The following is a 16,019-nucleotide window of genomic DNA, read 5'->3' as shown; positions in this document are numbered from 1 at the left end:
CTGCACGTTATGCACATGTACCCTAGAACTTAAAGTATAATAAAAAAATAAAATAAAATAAAAAGAAAAATCAGATGTCATCAATGTCATTCGTAAGAAAAAATCTGGTGGAATGAGGGGACAAAAGTTGATCTGAACAAAGATAGAAATTGGAATGAGTGTGGTATAGTTTTGTTGCAAAAAGAAGCAAAACACGTGAGGTGCTGGATGATGGGAGAAGTGTGGTTAACAGATTATTGTTATTTTTTTAACTCAGAGAACTAATAGCCTGATTATATGTTCATATTTTTAAAACTTTAGTATGCATGAGACTAATTTGCTTTTTAAATAAAAATATCAATGTACTCACACCTGCAACCCTATGAGAATACACTATAGGAGCCAAAGTTAGATAACAAGATAAAAAACAGTACAATCAACAGATTATGGTTCCTGAAAAGGTGGGAGTGGAAGGAATTCAAAGACAGATGAAGAACTGGATTTAGGAAGGAAATGGGGCAGTTACTCTCTGGTAACAGATATAAGTAATTTTGTATACTTGGTATTAGGAAATTAGGGGAATATTCATTAAATTAAGTTGGCAGTAAGGAAGGCTACATGTGGGAGACAGGATGATCAAAAATAAAATGTAAAATAAACCAACTACTTAAATAATAACTGATTTGCATCAATTATTTCCAAAGTGGAATGAGTTACTTGTCTTTCAATCAAAGAACCCATTATAACAAATCACAGCCCAGAGATTAGAGCCAAATAGCCCCCAAGCACAGTTCTGTTATTATCTCCACTGTGATTCTGGTAAGCAAGTGACACATCAGAAATAATGAGTCATGAGAAGGACAATGTGATTGTTGAAAAAAAAAAAAAAATCCCTGAATTATGTCATGCCCCTGCACTAATCGTTTTCCAGAAGCCTTAATTGCCTGTCGTGACACCCCTTGCTCCTGTATATCCTAAATGACAAGTTGGTAATTCACTACAGAAAGCTTGGGCAACTGGGTAAGATGTATCAAGTGCTGCCTTTGGCTTTCTGCCTCTGTCTAGACGCATAACAGTAGTATTTAAAGCATTAGTGTACCACTTTTAGAGAGAAATTTGTCCTCAAATAAAATTAGCCTTCACTTAAAAAAAAAAAAAAGACAAATAAAGACAATAACAACAGCACTAAGGCTAGATGTCCAATCTATATCTTTTGGGCAAAGTGATAAAAGCAAAACAACAAAATGCTAAGAGTAAAATTAAGAAGAGTTTTAAATCCAAGGTCAATTTTCAGGAAAATAACTAGATATACAATATTTGTTCTTTCCCTGGACAGCCCTCATTTTTATTTCCTGTGTTTTTAGTTAATGCTTTGGTTGCTAAATCACCCAGCTTTTTAAATATCCGTGGAAGGAATAAGTAGAGTTCTGGATGATAGTGTGGTGAACATATAGCAAGGTCTGGATTTCTGCTTCTTTGAGGAGTAGGGTGGAGCTCAAGCAGTCAGTCAGAAACATGAGGGAAAGTTTGCCCCCTAAAATAGAGAAGCCTTTAGAAGAACGGTTAAGTCTCATTTCCTTTTTTATTCTGATATGGGCTTACTTGTGTTTCACCAAAATACATACAAGGAGCTCCGAACCCCCAATACCTCAGAATGTGACCCCATTTAGAGACAGGGTCTTTAAAGAGGTAATTACTTTAAAATGAGGTGATGAGGGTGGCCCTAATCCTATATAACTGATGTCCTTACAAGAAGAAGAAATTAGGACACAGAAGGGCACTGAGGGAAGACCGTGTGAAGACACAGGGAGAAGGAGATGATCCAAGGAGAGAGCCCTCAGAAGAAACCAACCCAGCTGACACCTTGAGCTTGAACTTCTAGCCTCCAGAATGCTGAGAAAATACATTTCTGTTGCTTATGTCACCCAGTTGTAGTACTTGTTGTGGAAACCCTAGAAAGCCAATAAACACACTAAAGATTCTTTCTACTCCCTTTTCTTGTGAAAGGCACAGAAAATTTTATTTTAAAAACAGTGCCGATGAAGCAGAAGTTCATAGAGAAACTTTCCATATGGGACCAGAGAGTCCTTAAACCATTGCCCCTTCATATTAACAGTCTAGGGACTGTCCTACAAAGTTGCTGGGCACAGTGGCTCACACCTGTAATCACAGCACTTTGGGAGGCCGAGGCGGGTGGATCACGAGGCGGGTGGATCACAAGGTCAGGAGATCGAGACCACCCTGGCTAACATGGTGAGACCCTGTCTCTGCTAAGAATACAAAAAATTAGCCAGGTGTGGTGGCGGGCACCTGTACTCCCAGCTACTTGGGAGGCTGAGGCAGGAGAATGGCACTCCAGCCTGGGTGACAGAGCGAGACTCTGTCTCAGAAAACCAAACAAAAAAAGTTGGTGAGGCCTATAAGATCATAGCTGGTTGATGCAATTTGAATGTAATATAGAAGTTTGGGGTTAGGCACGGCGGCTCATGCCTGTAATTCCAGCACTTTGGGTGGCCAAGGCGGGTGCATCATCTGAGGTTGGGAGTTCGAGACCAGCCCAACCAACATGGAGAAAAATAAATACTCTACTAAAAAAAAAAAATACAAAATTAGCCAGGCGTGGTGGCACGTGCCTGTAATCCCAGCTACTTGGGAGGTTGAGGGAGGAGAATCACTTGAACCCGGGAGGCAGAGGTTGTGGTGAGCCGAGATCATGCCATTGCACTCCAGTCTGGGCAACAAGAGTGAAACTCCATCTTGAAAAAAAAAAAAGTTTGAATTTTTGCTTCTTAATCCTATGTTTGAAATATAAGTATTTGATTAGCATGGCCTAAATGAACCCACAAATGAATAGGCACATAAAGATAAGGTCCATTTTAAAGCCAGGAAGCCTGACAGTCTCAGGGATGCATTATTGGCCTGCAGATGGTCCTTGGGGTTTTATCTTTTGAAACATTCAGGACCACTTCATCTCAGTTTTCTATTAAAAGAGAAAAGAAAAAACCTTCCTTGATTCCCTGAGAGTTGGCACAGGTCTCAGTGATATGCCACTGCTCTGCTGGCTACAAGCTTATCTCTCACTCTTAATTATCAGCAGCTGTTCTGTTGCACACTCATTTTCCTTTTCCTCATCTATTTCTTTTCCTGTGAAGTATAATTCCCCTTTCTCATTCTGACATCATTCCTAACCTATTGGTTGTTCTCTCCACTGGCCATCGAGTCACCCAAACACACTCTTTCTGTGGCTCAAAGAAGCCCTACCACAGACCTGCCTGGACAAACTCTTTGTAATAACAGCAGCCAACATTTGTTTAGTACTTTCCTATTTTCACAGCTTGATTAGATTGCAAAGCCCTTTTCAATTATTGGATAAAAGAAGCAGGTGAATACAAATGGCCTGAGAATGCATAATTAAAACCATGTCACAAAGAACAATGGGAAATATCGCATTTATTTCAGCAATAACTTCTTTATAAATGCTTCTGTTTTCAAAGTAATAAAAAACACTATTGGTGTATTAATGAAGGACTCAAGAATGAGGAGAGTACTACTTTCTTTTATTAAAAAATTGACACATAATAATTGTACATATTTATGGGGTACTTAGTGATGTTGTAAAATATATATAATGTATAGCGGGTAATCAGGATAATTTGCATATCCACCATCTCACATATGTATCATTACTTTGTGTTTGGAACATCCAATCTCCTCCATCTGGCTGTTTGACACTATAATACATCATTACAAACTATAGTCACCCTACAGTAGTATAGAACACTAGAATTTTTTCCTCCTATCTAGCTATAATGTTGTCTACTTTTAAAATAGTGTAGAGTCTGAGAAGTTAATGAACTTCTCTAAGATCTAGTCTCACAAGGCACTGGGAAAAAGGTCAATAATCAAGTTAAATAACTCAGACCTAGACAACTCTAATTTTGACTAATCCAATGTGATCAATCCATAGATGATAAAACTGCAGTCTCATTTATTCATTAATTCAACAAACATGCATTAAGCATACACTACATGACAGCACTCTGCTAGGCAGTAGGGATAGATGGTGTCTCTTCTCAAGAGCTTCCAATCTAATAGGGAAGGAAGAGAACAGACAATGCAAGGACTGTGAGTATGGAGGAGAGAGGAATGAAATGCAGAGTATACTGACTCTTAAACCCATAACCCCATTTCTTCTTATCATCCTTATTTCTCTTAATTCTTAGATATTTGGCCTCAGTGTGGGGTAGATAATAAACCTATCCATATCCTTATTGGTATAAGAAAGTTGTAACATGTGGTGGTTTTGTGGGCTCAGATGGGTGTGAAGCCTGGCTTTAGCACTTGTCAAAAATGTGAATTTGTACCACTGTTTTACATCTATATATATATATATATTTTTTTTCCTCATAACCCCATTTGTGGTAGGTATATATTTACCTATATATGCCTATATATATATTCACTTTCATATATATATATATATATATATATATGCCCAGCCCCTCTGTGTGTGTGTGTGCGTGTGTGCAGTTATATTAAAGGAATCATTGTATATAATGCCTGACATATATCAGTACAGGGCCTGACACATATTTCAGTAAATATTAAATATGAATATTATGGGAGCATTTCTCATACTGATGGGAAAAGAAAACCGGTGGGTTTGGGGCAGGGAGTAGTTAATAAATGGGTGGTAAGGAAATAAACTATCCCTCTAAGAAGATAAGCTTAAGTTTGTTTGTTTTACTCACAAATAATGTATTGTTATTTTCTGTGAGATACTTAGAGGGTTAAGATACTAATGCAAGCTGGGTGGGGTGGCTCACGCCTGTAATCCTAGCACTTTGGGAGGCTGAGGCAGGAGGACTGCTTGTACTCAGGAGTTGAGACTAGCCTGGGCAACATAGTAAGACCTCATCTCTACCAAAACAAAAAAATTAGCCAAGCATGGTGGTGTGAACTTGTGGTCCCAGGTACTACTTGGGAGGCTGAGGCAGGAGGATCACTTAAGCCCAGGAGGTTGAGGCTGTAGTGAGCCGTGATTGCACCACTGCACTCCAGCCTGGGTGACAGAGTAAGACCCTGTCTCAAAAAACAAAACAAAACAAAACAAAACAGCTAATGTACATCATATAAAGGAAAGCTTAGAAGACACTTCGAGCTTTTTTGATCTTGCCAGAATTGCTTCCATCTCAGAATATTTGTAAATAGTTCCCTGAATTTGTGTGGACTGAACAAAATATGGGAAATGTTTTTCATGCTAGGCAAATCCAATCTCCTATTAATGGTATTCATAAAGTCACATAAGAGATTTCAGTTCTGGTCAGAATCTAGAATCCCAAATGAACTGAGACAGTGTTTAAAAGAGAATATTTCAGTTTGGTCACTAACACTTTTAAAGTTCAATGTGATTTAAAGAATAGATATTATTCAGAGACGGAACTTCTAAATAAAAATATTGGCAAATAGTTCCTGAATCATGATTTTGAGGCAATGGGTAATGCCATGGCCTGGGGAGACAGGCTGTCTCAGAGTTCTAATTCTGGCTCTGGTGGCACCAGTGGGGATTAGTGATTTATATCAGTATTTCAGCTTCCTTTTCATAGGTTTGCTTTTTTTATCTAGCCCAGGGGTCAGCAAACTATGCCCACGGGCCAAATCTGGTTCACTGTTTATTTTTAACATTTTTAAGTGGTTGGAAAAAAAAAAGAATAATATTTCTGATATTTGTGAAGTATATAAAATTCACATTTAAGTGTCCATAAATAACCTTTATTGACATACAGCCACATCCATTTGTTTATGCTACCATGGCAGAGTTGAACAATTGTAGTGGAAACCTTGTGGTCACAAAAGCCTAAAATATTTACTCTCTGGATCTTTCCAGAAAAGGCTTGCTGGCCCCTGGTCTAGCAAATAGTGATGGTGACTGGATCAACATGTCTAACAACACTGTGAGACAACATTCCTCATAGGGACACTTCACAAGAGAGGATCATATGATCACACTGTCCATCAGTTCGTAAATGCCCCAAATGTCTGTTGGTTGAAATGACATTCGCCAGAATTTCAAAGGATTAAAAACATTTAAAAAATGTTCTTTGTACCATGTTAATAGCTTCTTTCAAGTGTATATTCTAATGTATTTTAAGTAGGAAGGGAATTTTGAAACAAAAATCTCAAAAACTTTTTTTAAGTAAAAGAACACATAGTAGTTAGCTAATACATGCTGTTTTCACCAATGCCTTTATTTAGTTCGTGTAGAGTTACTTGTGTATATAGAATTATGTTTTCATACCATAAGCAACTCCTACTCACATTCTCTAAATGATTTGCACATATTATAACTAAGCAAAAAAAAAAAAAAAATACAAGCTTCAGGGCTGCCTACAGACTTAGGCAGACAAAAAAAGAGATTGTCACAACTGCTTTAGGGTAACAGATATAATTGCATGGGATTTTAACTTACAGAACTAACACAAAAAGGAAAAAAAGTTAAGATAAGGGAATGTTGTAAAACTAAATGACTAAGCAGCGTATTTAACTGGTGAACAAGAAAATGACTAAACTTTATGCTACAACACAATTAAAATATTCCTACATTTTCATATAAAGTATATGTCAAATATTGGCTTACATTTTCAAATGACAGCAAGTTAATGTAGCCAATGACATTATTTATTCAACCCAGAAGGAGTCACAATTGCAGACATGTATGGTAAACTTTTATTGATGTTGTTACATTATTATCCCAAAAACTCAAAAATTGGCCAAACTTTTTTCTTTCAAAGAGACATCCATGAATCTATCTCATAACTATTTATTTCTCAGCTGGCCTATTACGTAACACAGCTGCAGTAACCATCTAAGTAGGTTGAAGTTTTACTAAATTAAAAATTTTACAGCCTCCAGACCCATGAAATGTTCCATCCAGGAAAAGTTATTTTGCAAATGTGCAAAATAGGTCTGTGGAGTTACATAATCATAGAGGCAGGAGAAAGAACAACTGAATCCGAGGTAAAAGTCTAAAACGGATTGGTATACCAGATAATTATAAAGAATGGTTTATGCATACATATACATAGATAAACGCATAGGAACATAGACACATTAGCTAAAATAGAGATAGATAAAGAGTGAGAGAGATAATAAAGTATTTGGTCCCCAGTATAAACTATTATTCTTAACCTATAGTCAATGATTGCATTTTAGGGAATCTCTGAAGTCCTCAAAAGTGTGTGCAGTTTTGGTAGTTATTTGCCTTTTTTTTTTTTTTTTTTTTTGGCAAAAGGATCAATGCATTTATTAGATTCTTTAGGCAACCATGTCCTCTAACTTTTCACCTATCTCCTAAGAAATCCTTCTGGAAAAATAATTAGAATGGAAACTTTTTAAAAATTGAAATGTACAAAAGTAACATGTCATTTACTTGTCATTTACTGAGGGTGTTGGAAATAATTAGTACAGTTGTGGCTAAAGGTAGGATAAATAACATCTTTTTTTTCTTTTTGAAGGGCCTAATTTTGTTTCCAGGCAGATAAAAATCACTTTAGATTAACCTTCAACATTTACCTTATTTTTTTTCCATAGCTACTTTTTCATTCCTCATCCTCTTGTCTTTTGTGTTCACCTCTTCTTTTCTTTCCCTGGAGGAAGGCAGAGGAAAGTATACCTCCTAGTTTTAGTTATTATTGATTTTAGGCACTGGGTCAGATGTGCCTTTTAGGGTCTAGAATATTGACAATTGCCCTTGAAAGCTATGATGAATCTTTGCTTGGTCGGTGGACTGAGTCCCAGCATATGATTAATATCAGGTGTCTTGGTTGGTTGTTAGACAGTGAGTGATAACTTGGCCAGTATGTGAGGGGAGTTTGTGAAGAAGCTGACCAATTTCAGTAATGTGTGTTCGGTAATGAAAGAGAATTGGATGTTAAAGCGTAACAGTTGTCTATAAGAAAGCACTCCATCCGTAGAATCCACCTTTGTTACCTTTATTCATAATAAGGAAGATCACTGCAGGAAAATGTCTGTTTCTCCCCACTTTTTCATGATGGGATTGTTGTGGCCTTAGAACATGCTTTCAAAAGAACTGTAAGTGGGCATCTCTGTCTAGTGCCCATTTGTATTGTATATTGTGTTATAAATAGCTGCTAAAAAACCAAAATGTCTACCTTATCAAGTGCCAAAATTCTCATTCTTAATGAATGAGTCTAGAAAGATACCAGTGTATCCATTCCAGTTCAAAAAAATAACTTCACATGCTCATATTTCAGAAAAGAGACTCCAGACCTTTTTAATTTTATTTTATTTATTGAGATGGAGTCTTGCTCTGTCACCCAGGCTGGGGTGCAATGGCGAGATCTCTGCTCACAACAACCTCTGCCTGCCAGGTTCAAGCGATTCTCCTGCCTCAGCCTCCTGAGTAGCTGGGATTACAGGCACACACCACCACGCCCGGCTAATTTTGTATTTTTAGTAGAGATGGGGTTTCTCCATGTTGGACAGGCTGGTGTCCAAGTCCCAAGCTCAGGTCATCCACCCGCCTCAGCCTCCGAAAATTCTGGGATTATAGGCATGAGCCACCGCACCCAGCCTAGTGTTAGCTTTCTAACCTGGATCGAATTACTTCTCTGTGCCTCACATCTGTCATTTGTAGAATAAAGATAATGACATTGCCTGCCTTATTGAGTTGTAGTAAGAATTAAATAAAGCGATACATGCGAATAGCCTGGAACATTGCCTGGAATTCAGACGTCTAGATACTAACAAGGCTACAGACATTATAATGGATACTGTAGTACTCTGTCTAGATCCCAAAGACTGGTATATTGCTTGCTGAAGGCACAAAGAGATTCTCATGGGAATTGTTCTACAATGCAGCAGGAAACAGCTTCACCCAAGTTTATCTGTCTCCCTGCACCCAATCAATGACTAGCTGGCACCAGGAAACAAAGCCCCAGCCCCTCAGTTTGAAGATATCTTGAGAGGGATCACAGTTGCTATGGCATTGCAGGGCAGGTGCTCCTGTCACATCCTGCTTTCCTCACTTCCTCGCAGAAAAAAATACCTTCAGAGAACCTTTCCCATGACAATCTAATGTCATTCTCCATCAGCGTGTATTTGCTGGAATCCAATCTAAGATTATAGATAGATGTAAATAAAACGTTTTATCTCCATTATCCTGGAGATACCCCCCAAAATAGGGGTAGCTCCCCTCAAAAGAGGCTAAAACCCCACATTCTAAGTTGAAAAGACCAATGGAAATTGTGCCTAGCCGCTTCTCTGCCAGATTTACTGAGAGAAAGCTTTGCATTTCTGAGAACCCAAATGGCCCTGACTGTTTTGAAGGGGAAACTAGAAATGAGGAAGTGCTACTTGGAGAAAGCAGTTTTCAAAATCAACACTGTTTTTTGAGGGGGAGGACTAGGAATTCTCCCAACTATCGGAACAAGAGTATTGCTGGTAAATTTTGATGTGTGTTAGAACAGTGACCCACTCCTTCTCTAAGTCAAGGACTCGTGACGACCTCTGAAGCTTGGCAAGTCACTGACCTTGCTGGGCACTGAAGCTGATAACCCGTGGAGAAAATGACAAGACAAAGGAGGCAGCAACAGTGGAACAGCCTGCATTTCCCTTACCTTGCAGGCCAGGGTACATGAGTTTCCTAGTTGCTGAATAAACACAAAGCAAGCAGCTGACCTTTGAGCCCTTTTGCTGTAACCCATCCAACAGGACCATCCCAATGCCAGGAGAACACTAGCATGTGAAGTGGATTTCTAATTCCAGAGACCCTGAAAAATCCACACATGCACCTGTGAAAGATTCAGCCTTTAGAGAGGAATGTCTGTAATGATCAGTCAGTGTGAAGGGGCCATGCCCCAGCAATATCAACTGTGTAGGAAGATCTCTACCTTCTTCCATTAGAGTCTCTAGGTTTCACCATCAGAAAGGAAGGCAGAAAAGTAGGAAAGGAAACACGTAAGGAGTTTCTCTCCACTTTAGCCACTAGAGTGACAAAGAGGTCTTTGCTGCAACAGGGGAGAAAAGGTCTTATGCAACAGGAAATAGTTCAACATAGCAGAGTGGGGGCGGTTTCATACGACTGAGATTTCTCCATAAGCCTGGTAAATATATGCACTTCAATAAATATTTGTTTAGCACCATGTGTGATATTATGCTATTCCCAGGTGTTCGGTATACAGTAATAAGCAAGAAAGATGTGGTTTCTAAATATATGGAGGTACATATCGTCCTCCTTTGTCTTATTTTGCCTATTTCTTGTCTGTTTCTTTGTCATTTTATTTTTTTCTCTGAGAAACTTCTCTCCTAAGAAAGCTATTACATCATTATTCCAATAATTATTCTTTATTTTTTAAAACGTTTCAAGGAAAACTCAACTAGAACACATTTAGAGAAGCAGAAACCAACTGCAAGTTCTTTCTTCAAGAACTGTTCGTTAAAGATTTGCCAATCTTTCTTTCTCAACCACATTTCCCAAAAGTTTGGACTTTGGCCATAGAAGTTCACTTCAGTCTAAAATTTGGCATGTCTGACAGAGAAGACTTCAAATTTGCCAATTTGGCTGATATCCCTTTGAATAACAAGTAGAGAAATAGGACAAATTTAGAGTGAAAAATCTGTAACTCATGGCATTATTCAGAGAGATAATTCATTTCATAGGATAATGAATCTATAGGAAATCAACCCTAAAACACAGTAGAGTTATTTTCAGATAGGTTTTTACAAAAGCCTAAAATATGCATACAAATATAGTTTGTAAGCAAATATAAGTAAGTAATACACAAAGACCTGAGACACTCAATTTTATTGAAAATTCTTGTTTCATTATTTTTATATGATTTTCCTTGGTTTCATAGGATATTTCAGTATAAAGCAAAAGTAAAAATAAAACAAAATAAAAATTTCTACATATATATAGATACATACAGAAAAATTATCAGGACATACAGCGCACATATGGATAAACTATATTAGTAACACACACACAAATGTGTATGTATGCATGTAGCACTAGAATAATGGCAAAGAGCTTGCTAGAGACTTTTGTGAGTTCTGTTGGAAATCATTATGGGCAGATGAGATTAAAATATGTAATCCCCTCCTACTCACTGATAATCTCAGGATGGTTAGATTTGAGTTAGCTATCCATAAAGACAGAAACTTATTGGGTTTGTAAGCATCATCTTTATGATAGATTTTCAGAAGTGGCAATTGAAATAATTTTATAGAGAAAGCCAATCTAGAATAAATATGCCTTATGATGATCTTCTGCCAGGTAGGCCCACAGACTGCCAAGGGTTCTATGCACGTTACCAACCACATTTCTGCAATCCTTGCTGCCTCCTATGCATTCCGACAAATAAAACCAATCTGTTGTAACATCCCAAATTCTCATGTTAAACAATTACACAACTGAAAAACTGAAAAATATTATCTTCTCATTCCCACTTGCAAAGATAAATTAATTGTTATGCTATCCCTGAATAACCCCAATAATGCAAATATTGATGAAAGTAATCTGATACAGAACCCACATTATCGCAGAAGTACAGAAGCGTTTGCCTGGAAATGCCATCCTGATGTCAAGGGCACATCAACAAAGCCCCAGTGACCAGGATGAATGGCACAGACACTGGATTCTCAATGTAGTGCTTTGTGTTTCCAGCTCTGTCTTCAAAGACACATTTGGAACACTTCTCTTCACACTCCATAAGATGACTTAGAATTATTAAACCTAATTTAGCAGCTATTACATACTGTATTAATAATTCAGGAAGCATCTTTTCAAATGATCTAGTCGCATACTATATTTATCTCCATAATTATAGAAGCAAGCTTGAATTTCCTATAATTGTTTTTGAAAGGACAACCTTCAGATTCCATATTACACAGTCTTAAACCTCTTAGGCTTTGTTCTTCAAAAGCCATTATGTCATACGCACTGCATGTGAAACAGATGATTTAGAATAGCAATGTTGGAGAAGAGGTTTTATCCATTACTTCCTGGTCTTGAAGACATGGCTCTCTCTAAAACAGTATTGAAAATATCCGGGGGGAGGGGGGAGGGATTGCACTGGGGAGTTATACCTGATATAAATGATGAATTGATGGGTGCTGACGAGTTGATGGGTGCAGCACACCAACATGGCACAAGTATACATATGTAACAAACCTGCACGTTATGCACATGTACCCTAGAACTTAAAGTATAATAATAAAAAAAAAATAAATAAAAATAAAAAAGAAAATATCCATCTATATTACTTGAGAAGTTCTTCACCAAAAGATGAAACCTCCTTGCAGCTAGCATACTGAATGGAAAAGTAGACCTCTAGCATTACTGGAGATAAAGAGTCAACCATCAGTTCAATACCATGCTGATTTAAAAGCCAACATGAGCTATCGTCTGAGAATAAATCGGAAAAGAAATTTCCTCTACTGATACTTCAAAGACTTTGTAACATCTGGAATCTGGTTCTATACAGGGTATTCTACTAAGAAGTAAGAATAAAGGGATTTTAATAAGGCAAATAAGATTCAGGTTTCTTACAATATGTTCTCCCTGGAGGGAAACAAATAACACATTGCATCTGACTAACCTTTCTGCACTTCAGCGGCATTAATTAACATTTAGTCATGGATTCCATCATGAGCCAGATGAACTTAGTACTACAGCTGTTTTCATCGAGGGGAAAATATGCCTTTCCATTTTAGATTCCCAGCATTTATAAATATGGGAAAAAGACATTTTATTGACTGTTTGGTGGCAGCATTATTGATAAGAACTCCATATTACTTACCCAAATAAATTCACACCAACCCTAGACTGTGATCAAATCAATATCAATATTACATAAACTGGGTCAGCCAGAGCCAATACTATAAAAACCAGATTCCTACCTCCCTTTTTCTTACATTGAGGGATAAGGAAAGGTTGAAGAACTGATCAAAAAGGTAGGTATCATGGCCTTGGAGGAATTGTTGCTGGGTGAGTCAAAGATTTTAGTGAAGATAGGTACACTAAGAGGAACGAATACAGATGACTAGGAAAAATGAACGGATGTTTCAAAAGTTTAACTGCAGGATTTGATGTCTTGGCAGAGCTGTCTTCAGCTCTACCAGTGAAACATGTGGAAGTGGTTGGTTGGGAGCAAAGCTGAGGTACAGAACTGTAATACTTGGTCAGTATTACAAGTATTAAGGAGTAAGAGTTTTTGTTTTGTTTTGTTTTGTTTTGTTTTGCTTTGCTTTGCTTTTAGCAAAACCTCCTTTAAGATGCAATTTTGTGAGGAAATATGTCAGTGACTCCACTGGGCAAAGCATTCAACCTCTAACACCTTGTCAAATTTCATATCACAAGAGCACTATAAAATCAAATTCACTCTAAGAGTCCTGAACAAATACTGTGTCATGACTTGTGGTCAACTATGGAGTCTCATGGACAAAGCAAAATCCAGTAGTTACATGGTCAGAGTATGTGTGTGTGAGTGCATTCATTTGTACTAGTATATAAACCTGCAGTTATTATCTGTGTCAATAATAACCAAACCTCAAATTAAGGTTCTCAGTCATGATTCAAAAAAGAATGAAATCTGTCTGACCTATCTTCACCTTTACCAACACAGGATGACAATAATTTAATCAGACTAGGAAAATATCTTACCTGGAACTACTTCAAAAAGGAACTTCCCTGGGTTCTCTTCATTGCAGGGATGCTCAAAAACTTTATTTCCAGACAGGAAAATAGCACCCTGTGAACACAAATACTCAAAACATCAACATCATCGGATAGCAAACATTATATATCATCATTATAATCAGTGAATATCCAAGGTGTATCTATAACCCAGTAATACAGTAAGATGCATCAGCCTCTTTTATATTCCAAATAATCAAAAATTATGTGCCAGAATCATATTCACTCCAGATTTAACGAATACTTGTTGAGCATTTAATATGTATAAGACTAATATATATGTTAGCTGCTAGATTCATCTTAAGCACCAATTTATTAAACACATTCTGTGTGCCAGAAATTTTATCAAGTATTCTACCCACACCATATTATTTAATTGTTAGTATAATCTTACGATGTAGTTATTCTTTTTCCCATTTTATAGCTGTGAAAACAAGGGAGACTTAGACAAAGTTGTGATAAGCCTTGATAAATCTTCTCTTATCTCTTCACTCTTCTCTTTCTTTGCTCTCTTTGTTTTTTTTTGTTTGTTTGTTTGTTTTTTGAGATGGAGTTTTGCTCTTGTCACCCAGGTGGGAGTGTAATGGTGCAATCTCAGCTCACTGCAACCTCCGCCCCCCTGTGTTCAAGGAATTCCACTGTCTCAGCCTCTTGAGTAGCTGGGATTACAGGCACCCGTCACCACACCCAGCTAAATTTTGTATTTTTAGTAGAGACGGGGTTTCAACATGTTGGCCAGGATAGTCTTGAACTCCTGACCTCAGGTGATCCACCCGCCTTGGCTTCCCAAAGTGCTGGGATTACAGGCATGAGCCACCACGCCCAGCTATCCTTTCTCTATCTTTACATTTCTCTCTTTAGTGGATCATTTCATTCAGTGCTGAGATATATTTAAAATTCTGTGCCATTTAAAAAAATTACTTTTGACTTCCCGCTATCATTCTATTTTTTTTTCTTTGCCTATTGTCTGTACTGAATCTATTTCCTCACTGTATCCACTGCGGCCTGGTTGATGCACCCAGCGTTCCACTTACATGACTCTCACAACCTACATGTCTGATAACGTTCACTTTTCAGTGACTTGACTTTCCGGTAGTGTTCATCACTATTGACCACTTTTTCCCTGAAGCACCTTCTTTCCTTGTTTCTTGGCTTTCTCTAGGTTTTTCCCTAATTTCTCTGTTGTCTGAATCTCTTTTGCTGACTCTAACTGACCTTTAAATATTAGAGTTTTTAAAAAGATTTATCCAATAATTTCTTCTCTTCTGACTCTAGTACTCTCTTTCTCCAGCCTATCTAATCTATGTCTACGACTTCAATAACCAACTGTAAGCCAATGAATATCAGAGTAATATTTCTAACCTAGGACACTCTGAGCTTCAGATACATTCAAAAGCTTATTTGACATTTCCACTTGGGTATTTCAAAGTCATCTCGAACTCAACTTAGTCAAATTAAAATGCAAGTAATTCTGGCTCTCATTATGTATTCCCCAGCTGAGTGACTGACACCCTCTTCTATTCAGTTGCAAAAGCCAGAAATGTATAAATCATTATCTCTACTACGTATCTCTACTACTACCACTCTCTAATTTCAGGCAACTATTATCTCTCGTCTTGAATTTTTCAAATGCCCCTTCACTGAATTCTCCACAATATTCTAACATCTTTCAATCCATTTTTATTTTTCTTATTGAAGCTGGAGTGTTTTTAGAAATAAAACTTTGGCCAGGCGCGGTGGCTCACGCCTGTAATCCCAGCACTTTGGGAGGCCGAGACCATCCTGGCTAACACGGTGAAACCCCGTCTCTACTAAAAAATACAAAAAATTAGCCTGGCGTAGTGGCTGGCAGGCGTGTGTAGTCCCAGCTACTTCAGAGGTTGAGGCCTGAGAATGGCGTGAACCCGGGAGGCAGAGCTTACAGTGAGCCGAGATCTCGCCACTGCCTTCCAGCCTGGGCAACAGAGCAAGATACAGTATCAAAAAAAAAAAAAAAAAAAAAAAAACACAGTTTGATCTTGCAACTTTCCTGCTTAAAAATCTTCCACGGCTTTCATTTGCTTTAGGAAAAAGGTCGAGGTGGTCTGGCTCCACCCACATCTGTAAGTTAATGTTTCTGCTCTTAAACTTTTTTGCTTTCTATGGCTTTCCATCATCCAGCAACTACCCTTCTACAAATGGCAGCATACTCCCATCTACCTTAGGACAACATTCTCTCCCTGGTAATTTTATATTATTTTTAAGATTGCCTACATTTAAAATATACTTGCATAGATTCTTGAATTTTTCCTGGACTGATTTACCATTGTATATAGTTATGTTA

General features: G+C 37.7%; 1 protein-coding gene across 2 annotated transcripts in view; it reads right to left on the bottom strand.

Moving 5' to 3' along the window:
• The window catches only part of ARHGAP24 (Rho GTPase activating protein 24), a 539,142-nt gene that overhangs the window by 273,438 nt on the left and 249,685 nt on the right, over positions 1-16,019 (bottom strand). For both annotated transcript variants that reach the window (XM_011951777.1, XM_011951776.1), the window contains exon 3: positions 13,664-13,751. In XM_011951777.1, coding sequence (XP_011807167.1) covers positions 13,664-13,751 — 88 coding nt within the window. The remainder of the gene's footprint in view (positions 1-13,663; positions 13,752-16,019) is intronic.

This window comes from Colobus angolensis, unplaced genomic scaffold (genome assembly GCF_000951035.1).
Source record: "Colobus angolensis palliatus isolate OR3802 unplaced genomic scaffold, Cang.pa_1.0 Scaffold328, whole genome shotgun sequence".
NCBI lineage: Eukaryota > Metazoa > Chordata > Mammalia > Primates > Cercopithecidae > Colobus > Colobus angolensis.
The sequence above is the reverse complement of the archived record's forward strand: the minus strand, read 5'-3'. Positions and strand labels throughout refer to the sequence as shown.